The 15,763-nt window shown below is 41.9% G+C and overlaps 1 protein-coding gene across 3 annotated transcripts in view; it reads right to left on the bottom strand.

The window, feature by feature from the left end:
* Positions 1-15,763, bottom strand: part of dnajc10 (DnaJ (Hsp40) homolog, subfamily C, member 10) — a 104,549-nt gene that overhangs the window by 63,775 nt on the left and 25,011 nt on the right. For all 3 annotated transcript variants that reach the window (XM_070875815.1, XM_070875814.1, XM_070875816.1), the window contains exons 3-9: positions 14,979-15,141; positions 5,306-5,356; positions 2,847-2,929; positions 2,586-2,717; positions 1,811-1,904; positions 1,194-1,271; positions 549-592 (exon numbers count right to left, since the gene is read on the bottom strand). In XM_070875815.1, the coding sequence (XP_070731916.1) occupies positions 549-592; positions 1,194-1,271; positions 1,811-1,904; positions 2,586-2,717; positions 2,847-2,929; positions 5,306-5,356; positions 14,979-15,141 (645 nt within the window). The remainder of the gene's footprint in view (positions 1-548; positions 593-1,193; positions 1,272-1,810; positions 1,905-2,585; positions 2,718-2,846; positions 2,930-5,305; positions 5,357-14,978; positions 15,142-15,763) is intronic.

The raw sequence follows: 15,763 nt of genomic DNA, 5'->3' as shown, positions 1-15,763 counted from the left end.
ATTAATTACTTTAAGATCCTTACTCTTATTAGACTCTTGGTTCCCCACTATTATTCCAAAACAACTGAGTAGACCAGGTCTATATTCCCTAGAGTTGAGAGGAATGAGAGGTGATCTCATTGAAACATATAAAATTCTGAGGGGGCTTGACAGGGTAGATGCAGGTAGGATGCTTCCCCTGGCTGGGGAATCTAGAACTAGGGGGCATAGTATAATAAGAGATCAGCCATTTAGGACTTAGATGGGGAAATTTCTTCACTCAGAAGGTTGTGATATCTTTGGAATTCTCTACCCTAGAGGGCTGTGGATGCTCAGTCATTGAGTATATTCAAGACAGGCATCGATAGGTTTTTGGGTACTAGGGAAATCTAAGAATATGGGGATAGTGCAAGAAAGTGGAGTTGAGGAAGATCAGTCAAGATCTTATTGAATGGCAGAGTAGGCTCAAAGGGACAGATGGCCTAATCCTGCTTCTATTTCTTATGTTCTTACATATTATCTTCAACAGCATGCACATCACGTTTTAATTTCCCAAACACTGGACTTACCAGCATGCCAGCTAACTTAAGTTGTGTCTGTGAAGATAAGCAATCTACAAAACAAAATCAGGGCATAAAAAATGTCTATATTGTTCCAAGCAACTTATTCATGAAAAATTCATTTAGACTGAGATCGGTAGCAGAAGTGGTGCTAATATTAAGTTTATTAAATGTAATATTTTACTTCCCACCACCCATCTGCACAACTTAAATTACTGCAATCGCACATCACTGGTCGCTTTTTCGCACAATCAGCTGTTCAGACTATTCTGTTGCATTCCTACACCCCATTGTTCTCACCCATGTTTCTTCTTTTCTCGTCCGTCCCCCATGCGAATTGTGATATCATCTCCCTCTGTTTCTGACTCATCACTTATTCAGTTCTACATTTCACTTACCTTATTCATTCATGTAGCTATCTAGTTACGTTGAAATTCAGTATCAGGTCTGATTCCACCTGACTTAGTTAGCAGTATGGTTCAGTTAATTGCCAGAATGCAGATATTGGACTTAAGGGAGCACAGAACAATTAGAAATAAGCGAAGGAAAATAATCCTGAAAGTTTCTAACGTAACTATTCAATATCAAAAATTCTCAGATTTAAGATTAGCCTATTCTATAATCAGAAACATAGAAAAAATCACTTGTTATTACCTCCTGTTTCAGCACAGAAAGTGACCAGCCATCCAATCCCAGAAGAGTACGCTGTATTGAAAGCACTTGCAAAATTTCCTAGCAATGAAAAATCATGATTAAGATTCATGCAACATTTAATCTTCCTGAATGATTACATTTCAATGTTAGTTTAGTTGAAAAATGTTGTTAAAGCAGCAATCCTATGGTGTACCAATGTGTTGGGCTACACATCACTCTTACACTGCCCGTACAAACTTTTTTGTTTCCACTTTTTCCCTGCCAATTTTTTCAGCCGTTGTTCTCTCTTCTCCTCTCTTTGCTGAGATAAGCCTCAGTAATGTCCGTCGCTCTCTAATGCCTCGTCCAAATGGTTATTATTTATATGACAATAAGTGTTGTCAAGTTGAACCTGATCTTTACATGAAAGCACAGATTGGGGCCTAAACCTGGGACTTCCTAGTCTCTGCTGCATTAGCTAACCCCAGTCATGGAAGAGGTAGAGTTACATACAATGGGCCTCAGCTGCTCTTGGTTGGGCTTGAGGAAAATCAATTCTAAATACAGACAGTTTTTTTATTCGCTTAAAAACCTGAAATGTTTTCTTTGTATGTCTTCACAAGAAACGGAGTAGCTACCTGCCCATAATTCTGTCACCTCGCTTGTGACATACTTCATAGCAAATCTGACAAGTTCTTCCTTTGATCGATCTCCAAAATATTTCACTGGGCTCTACAAAAATAAAAACATTTTCGCAATTAGATTATTTAATGCTATGAATATGTCTATACCGTTGTTATGCAGCTCCAAACTCAGTTTATGAACTCAGATTGTGATAGAGAATTCAAACAGGCTGCAAAGTTGAGAAAACACAGACCCCTGCCTACGTGAGAGTGAGTACATTGCATTAAAACATCAATCAACTTGACATTTCAGGACTTTTGGCAGCGAGCCAATTATGGGCTAACAACATATCAATTGAGCCAATAAAGGTCAAAGGGGCGAGGTCACGATTGTAAATTGATCCAGGATAAGTACAGCCATTTTTTGCCATGTTTCAGAAGGATAAAGGACCTGGCATAAAGCCAGCAGTTTGTTGCAGCTGCCAGAATAAAGTTATGTTAAACTATTACCGGAGTTCGCATCTCATTGAAAATTAAGAGATCTAACAGATTGCAATCATAATGCTGCAGCATATGTATCGCAAGTTACTTTTCGTAGCAATTACACTTTATATAAGTTGTTGAAAAATTACAATTTTTCTTTCTGCTCATCTCTCGAGATTACTGTGTTTCATGATTATATTGATAGTGGACAAAAACTGCTGTTTCAGTTATCCTGTGCTTCACGTATATGCTGGTATAACACTATCACCTGTGGAAAATCAAATCCAGCCTTTTGTTTGATGCCTACCCTGCCTGTTTTAAAGATGTAGAGACTTGGGTAACTGGTGATTCCTTTGGAACGACACAACATCCGGTTATCCCCACAGTTGACAGCTCCTATGCGGATTACTCCGTCCATCTCTTTGGCAAATTCTCTCCACTGGAGAGCAAAAACAATGTAGGTTTAAATATTTAAATATTTAATCTCATTGTGAAAAATTGACTACCTTGAAGTGATAATTGAAAGCATTAGCTTTAACAGGTGAAATCCCAATGGCATTAAACATACCGTAGGAGCCAGATCATGGCAGTGTGAGCACCGAGGGAAGTAGAAGTTTACAAACCACAATTCTCCAGAGGTAACTGCAGCATCTATTAACAAAAACAAAACAATTGGGTGCAACTGCATGGAAATAATCACAGTGAATTTGGTTGACACTGAATAAGAGCATCTGTCAAATCTCATTATAAGAATGTGTCAGTGGAAAGGCTCAACGATAATCGTTTTGTCCTGGATATACCTCTGGCAGGTCATTTATTCTTGGCAGATTTTTTGGGGTGGGGGAAAAGAGAAGAAAAAAACATTTTTCATCTTTTCACAAGGTGGAAAGAAAAAGGATCTTTTTGCAGGAATTTAAAAATATTTTAACACACCATAGAGTAGTGTTGCTACTAAAAGGAAACATCTGGGTTTGTGAGAATCAATAAACCCACAATTAATAAATATATATTGCACTTCATAATTCACTATTAGAAATCTTGGGAATAAAACTTGTTTGGGTTCAAGACATAAAAATAGTGGTCTGGATGTTTTTCCTCGGGGACTAAGTTAGACAAGTCACCTTGATCTGATGTACTGTGTCTTTGAATGGGCATTTACAGAGAAACAACAATAATAGAGGGTTGGGACATGTTACTTGCCTGATCTCAGCCACATCGTACAAGTGAGTAAAACACACTGGGTAAGAAATGTTCACTGGTCTATTCTCTCCCACAGGTGCTGACTGATATGCTGCTGTGTGTTTTCAGCATTTTCTGTTTTTGTTTCAGAGCAGCATGTGTAGGTTTTTTGTTTTCAATGTGTTCGCTGTTATTACCCCACGCATCCGAACGTGGAAATCCTGAAGTTGCAGCCAGTCATTCACTGCATCGACACAGGCTATACCCCACCGCCTCCCCCCCCCCCCACCCCCCCAGAGGCAGCAATCAGAGTAATCAGGGAAATCAGGGAAACTGACAAAAATGTTGGATTTTCCATGGTAGTATTGCTATTAAATACCCCATTAAAAGTTAGACCTTGTTAGATTAGATGTAACTGGGGTTTTAATAGCGCATTGACTGCTAAGCAAATGTTATTTCCCTGAAAAACTGAGTTTAATTTTTTGGAGTGTCAAATTTGATAAAAATTCAAGATTTTAAGAAACTTTTAAAAAATTGTATTTTTTTTAAAAGTTTGTTCATCTTAATTTCAGGTTTACCTTCTCCCCATGCGAGAGCCACAATCTTTGTTTTGCTCTCTATACCATTTTTTAAAAGTTAGAATTAAAAGGAGCTTCTTCACTTCCTGGTTCCATGTCTTGAGAATTCTGCATTGTGATTGGCTGCTTAGACAGCTTGTTGACATCACAGTAGTTCGTGCTATGGAATTCCCACTAAACTACACTGAGCTCAATTGAATGTCGAAAAAGCCAAACTTCTCGTCAGAAATCTTTGTGGGCAGCTTTCTTCAGGGCCAGCGGCGAACACCTTTGCTTCGCCGCTGACTGCAAGTTACGGGCCATGGACTTTGTTTTCAGTATTTGTCTTCATTTTGTTCAATTCCAGTAGCAATTTTGAAAGTTAAGAGGTGTGCACTGTGTTCATTCAGATTGTAAACATTTAATCACATCATTTACAGGCAAATATAAAAATTTGACAAAAGCAATCTTCAATATTTAAAATAAGTATAATTGAACACAAAACCGAAGTAGTGTCAGATAGTTAATTTTAAAAGTATGCTGAATAGAATAGACACACATAACTTGATTTTCGGCTTTCTCCATTTGGGGCAAAAAAACGGAGGCGGGGTGGGAAAATTACCGCCCAATTAGTGCTACCAATTAATTGCCTAACTTTAGGCATTTGGGGTCTGCGTCAGGGGCGCAGCGCAAAGGGAGACTTCTCACTGCACTATTTTCGTGGCACAAAAATGGGATCCTCACCAACTTTAGTGCGGGGCTGGGAGCACTCCCAGAGAGGCCTAGGGAGGGGGAAAATTTAAAAAAAAACATTACCAACACCCTTATCTAACAAAGCGCCTCAAAAATATAAAAAAGTAAAAACTTTAAATTACCTTTTGTTCAGTTTTTCCAAATTACTACTGCTGGCAGGGCTGGACTGCCGTGTTTTCCCTGGCGGTCATCGGGGCGCAGCGTACGGGTCGGGTGTGTCTCGAAACTCGGACGTTGTCACAATCCGAATCGTTACACCCAGGCTCAGCTCTCCCTGGTGCTGCTTCCAAGCGCCGCTGCAAAAACCGAGCCGAGGATCGTGACTGGGCAAGAAATGGTTGAGCGCCGGTTTTTCGCTGTGGCTAGTCAAAGCGCGGCAAAAAAAAGTCACAACCACCCAAAAATCCAGCCGAATGCACAGCATGACCCAGCAGATGTTATAAATAGTTATTCAAATGAAACTAATTCCATCCAGTAGGGCTGCAAATACTCTGCAATGTGTGTATTTTCTAAAATGAAATTTGAAAACCAAACTTACCAAAGTCTCCTTTATCCAAAGTTGTAATTTCAACATCATCATCATAAATGCCTGGGGAAGGGGAAAAAAAACAAAAGTATGAGTGGGAACCATTTAACCTCTGTTTTTGTATTTATTGATCTAAACTAAAGCATGTCAAATCCATTTAATGTTTATTTCTGTAGTTATATGTATTAATATTTTAATCTGAAAAACATCAGAATATTTCATTTTTCTATAAATATTTAGTGTTGGTAAGTAGGTGGCGCACAATGAGGGAGATTAATCTTTTGCACTATTTGTTGCAAGAGTAAAATAACCACATGAAGAAAAGTTGTTCAATGTGACTTGAAAATAAAACCACAATAAAAACATTTTAAAAACAGATAGAAAAAAAACTATTTCCATCGTGATGTAGATGGCCATAATTCATACCTATATTACAAGTTAGATTCCAATTAAAATAACTGAAAGATTATAGTGAATGAGGGTCATACTGTAAAGGTGTAATTGTGCTATAACTGTAGCATCGCAGAGAAGTAGCTGCACTTTGCACCAACACTGCAGTTAGTATAAATGCAGTCTGAATCCAGAGTCAAGGCCCAACCTGCCATTGTAACAAAGCAGAGTGAAACTCCCTGGCATACAGGGTTTCAGTCCACTTTATTTTGTATTGGCTTCCGCTTGGACACTGCTTTACACTACACAGGTTTAGCATTGCTGCAAAGCCAAAACTATTTTACAGTACAGGTGCAGCGTCCAGAATCCGGACCCCTCGGGACCGAGGCCGTTCCGGATTCCGTGCTTTTCTGGACTTTAGAACGTCTTTCTGTCATCATGAATCCAGAAACACCCGATCCCAGGGTTCCAGTATTTCCAGATTTTGGAACGTCAGAAGGGGGAGGGGGGGGGGGGGGGGCGGTGGCGGGGGGAAGAGGGAGTGTGTGTACTCGTCGAGGAGCTGTTCGGGTCGCCGGCCCCGCCGAGGAGGAGCTGGTCGGGTGGGGCCCCGCCAAAGAGGAGCTGGTCGGGCGGGGCCCCACCAAAGAGGAGCTGGTCTTCGGGCAGGGCCCCACCAAAGAGGAGCTGGTCTTCGGGCAGGCCTGCGAGGAGGCCCTGAGGTAAGAACAGTGGCGGTGAGGTAACAACAGCAGCGGCAAGGCGAGAGGCGGTGATGCAAGGCCCGAGGTTGGGCAGTGGCAGGACCTCGAGGTCGGCAGGTCCGGATTCCGGACGACCCTGCCACTAATCAGTCCAGAGTCTGGATTCTGGAACTCCGGATATTGGATGCTGCACCTGTAATGCTAAACCTGTGGTGTAAGTGTAACATAAGAGCTAGAAGCCTTTTTGCTGTATTGTACTTAAATAAAATCAAAATTAAAAAAAAATCAAAAAACAAAGCTCCACCTTTCATTATACTACATAGAAAGTACAGCACAGAAACAGGCCATTTGGCCTAACTGGTCTATGTCAATGGTTATGCTCCACGTGAGCCTCCTCCCACCTACTTCATAAGAATATAAGAAATAGGAGCAGAGATCTAGGCTGATCTAATCATGGACTCGGCTCCACTTCCCTGCCTGCTCCCCATAATCCTTTAACTCCCTTATCGCTCAAAAATCTGTCTATCTCCGCCTTAAATATATTCAATGACCCAGCCTCCACAGCTCTCTGGAGCAAAAAATTCCATAGATGCACAACCATATGATTTAATCATTTGTAACATCTCTCATTCACATTTATTGCAGTAGTGTTGCTCCTCGTATATATTCCAGCGTAGCGCAAGCATTCTCATGTCTACCCTCCTCTTCTAATAACCTCAATTATGTTTTGCTGCTAATGAGACTCCTGAGGTGCAAAGGGAGACCCCTCCACAAACGCCTTTGCCGTTGCAGGTGGTCAAAACTGTATGCAGTACTCTAGGTGTGGCCTCACCAATACCCTGTACAGTTGTAGTAGGACTCCTCTGCTTTTATACTCTATCCCCCTTGCAATAAAGGCCAACATTCCTTTTGCCTTCCTGATTACTTGCTGTACCTGCATACTAACTTTTTGTGTTTCATGCACAAGGACTCCCAGGTCCCTCTGTACTGCAGCACTTTGCAATTTTTCTCCATTTAAATTATAATTTGCTTTTCTATTTTTTCTGCCAAAGTGGATAACCTCACATTTTCCCACATTATACTCCATCTGCCAAATTTTTGCCACTCACTTAGCCTGTCTATATCCCTTTGCAGATTTAGTGTGTCCTCCTCACAATTTGCTTTCCCTGCCATCTTTGTATCAACAACAAACTTGGCTACATTGCACTTGGTCCCTTCATCCAATCATTACTATAGATTATAAATAGTTGAGGACCCAGCACCGATCTCTGTGGCACCCCACTAGTTACTGTTTGCCAGCATGAAATAGACCCATTTATCCTAACTCTCTGTTTTCTGTTCGTTAGCCAATCCTCTATCCATGCTAATATATTACCACCAATCCTGTGAGCTTTTATCTTGTGCAGTAACCTTTATGTGGCACCTTACTGAATGCCTTCTGGAAATCCAAATACTCCACATCCACTGGTTCCCCCTTATCCATCCTGCTCGTTACATCCTCAAAAAACTCCAGCAAATTTGTCAAACATGATTTCCCTTTCATCATCATCATAGGCAGTCCCTCGAAACGAGGATGACTTGCTTCCACACCGAAAAGAGAGGAGTTCACAGGTGTTTCAATGAAGGACCGAATCTTTCATAAAACCATGTTGACTCTGCTTAATTGAATTATGCTTTTCTAAATGTCACGCCACTGCTTCCTTAATAATGGACTCAGCATTTTCCCAATGACAGATGTTAGGCAAACTGGTCTATAGTTTCCTGCTTTTTGTCTGCCTCCTTTTTTAAAATAGGGGCATTACATTTGTGGTTTTCCAATCCACTGGGACTGCCCCAGAATCCAAGGACTTTTGGTAGATTGCAACCAATGCATCTCTGCAGCCACTTCTTTTAATACCCTAGGGTGTAAGCCATCAGGTCCAGGGGACTTCTCCGCCTTTAGTCCCATTATTTTCCCGAGTACTATTTCTTTAGTGATAGTGATTGTATTAAGTTCCTCCCCACTTGATTATCCACAATTGGGATGTTTTTAGTGTCTTACATAGAAACATAGAAAATAGGTGCAGGAGTAGGCCATTCGGCCCTTCGAGCCTGCACCGCCATTCAATGAGTTCATGGCTGAACATGCAACTGCAGTACCCCATTCCTGCTTTCTCGCCATACCCCTTGATCCCCCAGTTGTAAGGACTACATCTAACTCCTTTTTGAATATATTTAGTGAATTGGCCTCAACAACTTTCTGTGGTAGAGAATTCCACAGGTTCACCACTCTCTGGGTGAAGAAGTTCCTCCTCATCTCGGTCCTAAATGGCTTTCCCCTTATCCTTAGACTGTGACCCCTGGTTCTGGACTTCCCCAACATTGGGAACATTCTTCCTGCATCTAACCTGTCTCAACCCGTCAGAATTTTAAACGTTTCTATGAGATCCCCTCTCATTCATCTGAACTCCAGTGAATACAAGCCCAGTTGATCCAATCTTTCTTGATATGTCAGTCCTGCCATCCCAGGAATCAGTCTGGTGAACCTTCGCTGCACTCCCTCAATAACAAGAATGTCCTTCCTCAGGTTAGAAGACCAAAACTATACACAAAACTCCAGGTGTGGCCTCACCAAGGCCCTGTACAACTATAGCAACACCTCCCTGCCCCTGTACTCAAATCCCCTTGCTATGAAGGCCAACATGCCATTTGCTTTCTTAACCGCCTGCTATACCTGCATACCAACCTTCAATGACTGATGTACCATGACACCCAGGTCTCGTTGCACCTCCCCTTTTCCTAATCTGTCACCATTCAGATAATAGTCTGTTTCTCTGTTTTTACCACCAAAGTGGATAACCTCACATTTATCCACATTATACTTCATCTGCCATGCATTTGCCTACTCACCGAACCTATCCAAGTCACTCTGCAGCCTCATAGCATCTGCCTCGCAGCTCACACTGCCACCCAACTTAGTGTCATCCGCAAATTTGGAGATACTACATTTAATCCCCTCGTCTAAATCATTAATGTACAATGTAAACAGCTGGGCTCCCAGCACAGAACCTTGCGGTACCCCACTAGTCACTGCCTGCCATTCTGAAAAGTACCCATTTACTCCTACTCTTTGCTTCCTCTGTCAACCAGTTCTCAATCCACGTCAGCACACTACCCCCAATCCCATGTGCTTTAACTTTGCACATTAATCTCTTGTGTGGGACCTTGTCGAAAGCCTTCTGAAAGTCCAAATACACCACATCAACTGGTTCTCTCTTGTCCACTCTACTGGAAACATGCTCAAAAAATCCCAGAAGATTTGTCAAGCATGATTTCCCTTTCACAAATCCATGCTGACTTGGACCTATCATGTCACCTCTTTCCAAATGCGCTGCTATGACATCCTTAATAATTGATCCTATCATTTTACCCACTACCGATGTCAGGCTAACCGTTCTATAATTCCCTGTTTTCTCTCTCCCTCCCTTTTTAAAAAGTGGGGTTACATTGGCTACCCTCCACTCCATAGGAACTGATCCAGAGTCTATGGAATGTTGTAAAATGACTGTCAATGCGTCCGCTATTTCCAAGGCCACCTCCTTAAGTACTCTGGGATGCAGACCATCAGGCCCTGGGGATTTATCGGCCTTTAATCCCATCAAATTCCCCAACACAATTTCCCAACTAATAAGGATTTCCCTCAGTTCCTCCTTCTTACTAGACCTTCTGACCCCTTTTATATCTGGAAGGTTGTTTGTGTCATCCTTAGTGAATACCGAACCAAAGTACTAGTTCAATTGGTCTGCCATTTCTTTGTTCCCAGTTATGACTTCCCCTGATTCTGACTGCAGGGGACCTACGTTTGTCTTTACTAACCTTTTTCTCTTTACATATCTATAGAAGCTTTTGCAATCCGCCTTAATGTTCCCTGCAAGCTTCCTCTCATACTCTATTTTCCCTGCCCTAATCAAACCCTTTGTTCTCCTCTGCTGAGTTCTAAATTTCTCCCAGTCCCCGGGTTCACTGCTATTTCTGGCCAATTTGTATGCCACTTCCTTGGCTTGAATACTATCCCCGATTTCCCTTGATAGCCATGGTTGAGCCACCTTCCCTTTTTTATTTTTACACCAGACAGGGTTGTACAATTGTTGTAGTTCATCCATGCGGTCTATAAATGTCTGTCATTGCCCATCCACTGTCAACCCCTTAAGTATCATTTGCCAATCTATCCTAGCCAATTCATGTCTCATACCTTCAAAGTTATCCTTCTTTAAGTTCTGGACCATGGTCTCTGAATTAACTGTTTCATTCTCCATCCTAATGTAGAATTCCACCATATTATGGTCACTCTTCTCCAAGAGGCCTCGTACAACGAGATTGCTAATTAATCCTCTCTCATTACACAACACCCAGTCTAAGATGGCCTCCCCCCCTAGTTGGTTGCTCGACATATTGGTCGAGAAAACCATCCCTTATGCACTCCAGGAAATCCTCCTCCACCGTATTGCTTCCAGTTTGGTTAGCCCAATCTGTATGCATATTAAAGTCACCCATTATAACTGCTGCACCTTTATTGCATGCACCCCTAATTTCCTGTTTGATGCCCTCCCCAACATCACTACTACTGTTTGGAGGTCTGTACACAACTCCTATTAATGTTTTTTGCCCTTTGGTGTTCTGCAGCTCTACCCATATAGATTCCACATCATCTAAGCTAATGTCCTTCCTAACTATTGCATTAATCTCCTCTTTAACCAGCAATACTACCCCATCTCCTTTTCCTTTTATTCTATCCTTCCTGAATGTTGAATACCCTTGAATGTGGAGTTCTCAGCCCTGATCATCCTGGAGCCATGTCTCTGTAATCCCAATCACATCATACCTGTTAACATCTATTTACACAGTTAATTAATCTACCTTATTATGGATACTCCTTGCATTAAGACACAAAGCCTTCAGGCTTGTTTTTTTAACACCCTTTGTCCTTTTAGAATTATGATGTAGTATGGCCCTTTTTGTTTCTTGTCTTTGTTTACTCGGCCTTCCACTATTGCTTTTTACCTTTCTACCATCTGTTTCTGACTCCATATTACTTTGCCCTGTCTCGCTGCATAGGTTCCCATCCCCCTGCCATATTAGTTTAAACACTCCCGAACTGCATTAGCAAATGTTCCCCCCAGGACATCAATTCCAGTCCTGCCCAAGTGCAAACCGTCCCGTTTGTACAGGTCCCACTTCCCCCAGAACTGGTTCCAATGTCCCAGGAATTTGAATCCCTCCCTCTTGCATCACTGCTCAAGCCACGTATTTATTCTAACTATCCTGCTCCCTCTACTCTGATTAGCACGTGGCACTGGTAGCAATCCAGAGATTCCTACCTTTCAGGTCCTACTTTTTAATTTAACTCCTTGCTCCCTAAATTCAGCTTGTAGGATCTCTTCCCACTTCTTACATATATCGTTGGCACCTACATGTACCACGACAACTGGCTGTTCACCCTCCCTCTCCAGAATGCTCTGCAGCCGCTCCGAGACATCCTTGACCCTTGCACCAGGGAGGCAACATACCATTCTGGAGCCTCGGTTGCGACCGCAGAAACTATCTATTCCCCTTACAATAGAGTCCCCTATCACTATAGCTCTCCTACTCTTTTTCCCGCCCTTCTGTGCAGCAGAGCCACCCATGGTGCCATGAACCTGGCTGCTGGTGCCTTCCCCTGGTAAGTCATCTCCCCCAACAGTATCCAAAACGGTATATCTGTTTTGGAGGGAGATGACGGCAGGGGACTCCTGCACTACCTTCCTGCTCTTGCCTTGTCTCTTGGTCACCCGTTCACTATCTGTCCTAACCCTTACCTGCGGTGTGACCAACTTAATAAATGTGCTATCCACAGCATTCTCAGCATCGCGCATGCTCCAGAGTGAGTCCATCCGCAGCTCCAGTGCTGTCATGCGGTCTGTCAGGAGCTGCAGCTGGACACATTTCCCGCACACATAGCACAGGAGGAGCATGACACGGGTCCGAGCTCTCCTGCCATGACTTAACCCTCAAGTTAATTTACTTACGAAAATTTACTTAAACACCAAACAGCTACAATGAAGACTGATACTAAATATTTGTTAAACGTCTCTGCCATTTCCTTATTCTCCATTATTAATTCTCCAATCTCATCCTCTAGGAGGCCAACATTTACTTTAGCCACTCTTTTACTTTTTATGTACCTGTAGAAACTCTTACGATCTGTTTTTATATTCGTGCTAGTTTACTTTCATAATCTATCTTCCCTCTCTATTATTTTTTCAATCGTTCTTTGCTGGCTTTTAAAAGTTTCCCAATCCTCTGGCCTCCCACTAGTCTTGGCCACATTGTATGCCCTTGTTTTCAATTTGATACCATCCCTTATTTCCTTCGTTAGCCACGGATGGTTATCCCTGCTCTTAAGTCTTTCCTTCTCATGGGGATATATTTTTGTTGCGAGTTATGAAATATCTCCTTAAATGTCTGCCACTGCTCATCAACTGTCCTATACTTTAATCTATTTTCCCAGTCCACTTTAGCCAACTCTGCCTTCATACTTTTGTAGTCTCCTTTATTTAAGCTTGGGACAACAAGAGCAGACATTGACGACGAGATTCAACACTGCCTCCAGTGCGTCAGTGCAGTTTTCGTCTGCTTGAGGAAAAGAGTGTTTGAGGAAAAGCCCTCAAAACTGCCACCAAGCTCATGGTCTACAGGGCTGTAGTAATACCCACCCTCCTGTATGGCTCAGAAACATGGACCATGTACAGTAGACACCTCAAGTCGCTGGAGAAATACCACCAACGATGTCTCCGCAAGATCCTACAAATCCCCTGGGAGGACAGACGCACCAACATTAGCGTCCTCGACCAGGCCAACATCCCCAGCATTGAATCACTGACCACACTTGATCAGCTCTGCTGGGAATGCCAGACATGAGACGCCCAAAGCAAACGAGCCAAAGGTGGGCAGAGGAAACATTACAAGGACATCCTCAAAGCCTCCCTGATAAAGTGCAACATCCCCACTGACACCTGGGAGCCCCTGGCCAAAGACCGCCCAAAGTGGAGGAAGTGCATTCGGGAGGGCGCTGAGCACCTCGAGTCTCATCATTGAGAGCATGCAAAAATCAAGCGCAAGCAACGGAAAGAGCATGCGGCAAACCAGTCCAACCCGCCCCTTCCCTCAACGACTATCTGTCCCACCTGTGACAGAGACTGTGGTTTTCATATTGGAATATTCAGCTACCTAAGAACTCATTTTAAAAGTGGAAACAAGTCTTCCTTGATTCCGATGCCTATGATGATGATGGGTTTGAGATCCAACTTTCTCACTCTCCAACTGAATTTGAAATTCAACCATGTTATGGTCACTCATTCCTAGAGGATCCTTTACTAGGAGATAATTTATTAATCCTGTCTCATTATGATAGCCTGCTCGCTGGTTGGTTCCACAATATACTGTTCAAAGAAACTATCCCGGATACACTCTATGAACTCTTCCTTCATCTAACCCTACCAGTATATCATTCCATTCCTTTAATCCTCATGTACTTATCTAGCTTCCCCTGAAATGCATCTATATTAAATCGACTCAACCACTCCATGTGGTAGCCAGTTCCACATTCTAACTACTCTCTGGTGGTACACTCATAATAAAGGATGAAACTGAGTACTGTGTACAATGAGCAAGTGTGACCTTAGCTCCTTTAATAAGACTCCAGAGTGCAGGTACCTCGTGGGTGGCCTGCTTATATACTGTGTTCCCAAGGGATACTGGGATCCCTTGGGACTCCAACAGGTAGGCCCTCTGGTGGTGGTGTGATACAGGTTACAAGGGGTTAAATACATAACACTGGATAAAGAAGTTTCTCTTGAATTCCTTTATTGGATTTATTTGTGACTATCATACATTTATGATCCATAGCTTTAGACTCCCCACAGTGGCAACACCTTCTCTATGTGTACCCAGCAAATTTTAAACACCTCCATCAGGTCACCCCTCATCCTTTCCTTTTCTAGAAAAAAGAACCCCAGCCTGTTAAGTCCTTCCTGATACTTATACCCTCTCAGCTCTGGTATAATTCTTATAAATCTTTTTGTATCTTCCCCAGTGCCTCTATATACTTTTTATAATATGGAGACCAGAACTGTGCACAGTATTTTTAACGTCGAACTGTTAGATACTGTGTGTTTACTCAAAGACATTAGGAAAACAGTGCAAGGGAAAACAGCATGCATGTTTCTTCCATAGGTTCTGTATTTTTCTTATACATTTCCAGTAAGCGTTTAAAAAAAATTAAAAGTCTAAGCCTGCCACTTTACAAAAGATACTGGTCCTTGACTGGCATCCATATAGTGTGGTGCACAGGCAGAAGACCCAAATTACAATTAGCTGTAATGCACTGAGTTCAGTGATAAAGGAACATTGCTCATACGTGCTTGGATGTTGAACAATAACTGGGTTAAAAGAGTGACTAGAACATTCTAATCAGGAAGTAGAATTCAAAGTTATTCGATTTCTGTGTGACATGAAATGCATTTACACAACATAGCTTCTATTGGCAGAGTAATGTAAAAAATATATTTTCTTACCAAAATCATAACGATAGAAGTTCCAGCTTTCGTACTGTCCATCTTGGTGATCCTGAAGGCCTTTCTCACCATATTTATCATACTTTTTTCGAAGATCCTCATCTTTTAAAACTTCATAAGCTCTATTTATTTTCAAAAAGTTGTCATGTGCTTCTGGATTATTCTATTAAGACAAGAGAGAGTGACAAATGCTCAAATTGTGCAACCTTGGTAAACTTTGAGGAAATATGATCTTTATGTTTTTCTCTGTTGAATATGCATATTCTGGAAATTGCAAACATTTGATATTGTTAGATGACTGGGCTGTCTTAAACCAATAAAGTTATTGATATAAGTATTCCAGTATGCATTGTACCCATCTTGATCATTCATCAGATTTGATGATAAAATAATTAATTAAGCTTCTGCTAATAAGAACAGAGTAAAAACAATCAAGACATTAATTATGTGGAACACTAGAATTATTTCAATTCCAAACGCATTTCCAAATAGCAGGTTTTTTTATAAACTAAAACTGTAATGGAAACTTGACATGCATTTGAGTAAATTAGCCATACCTAAATAAAAGGATGGATTAGCTACTCAGAATTTTCTATTGGCCTACAGCAGTTGTGCATGTGCACACCCAGTGCAAGGGAAATGGGTCTGAAATCCTGTGATGTGGCAGTGCCCATGTGTTCCAGGACTGCACTGCCTTTTTTTAAAAAATGGGTCACCAGATTGCGCTGGTTTTGTAGGAGGCTATTGCGCATGGGCCTCATTACGGGTTTGAAAAAATTAGTAGA

This window comes from Pristiophorus japonicus, chromosome 3, assembly GCF_044704955.1.
Source record: "Pristiophorus japonicus isolate sPriJap1 chromosome 3, sPriJap1.hap1, whole genome shotgun sequence".
NCBI lineage: Eukaryota > Metazoa > Chordata > Chondrichthyes > Pristiophoridae > Pristiophorus > Pristiophorus japonicus.
This window is presented reverse-complemented; position numbering and strand designations above follow the sequence as displayed.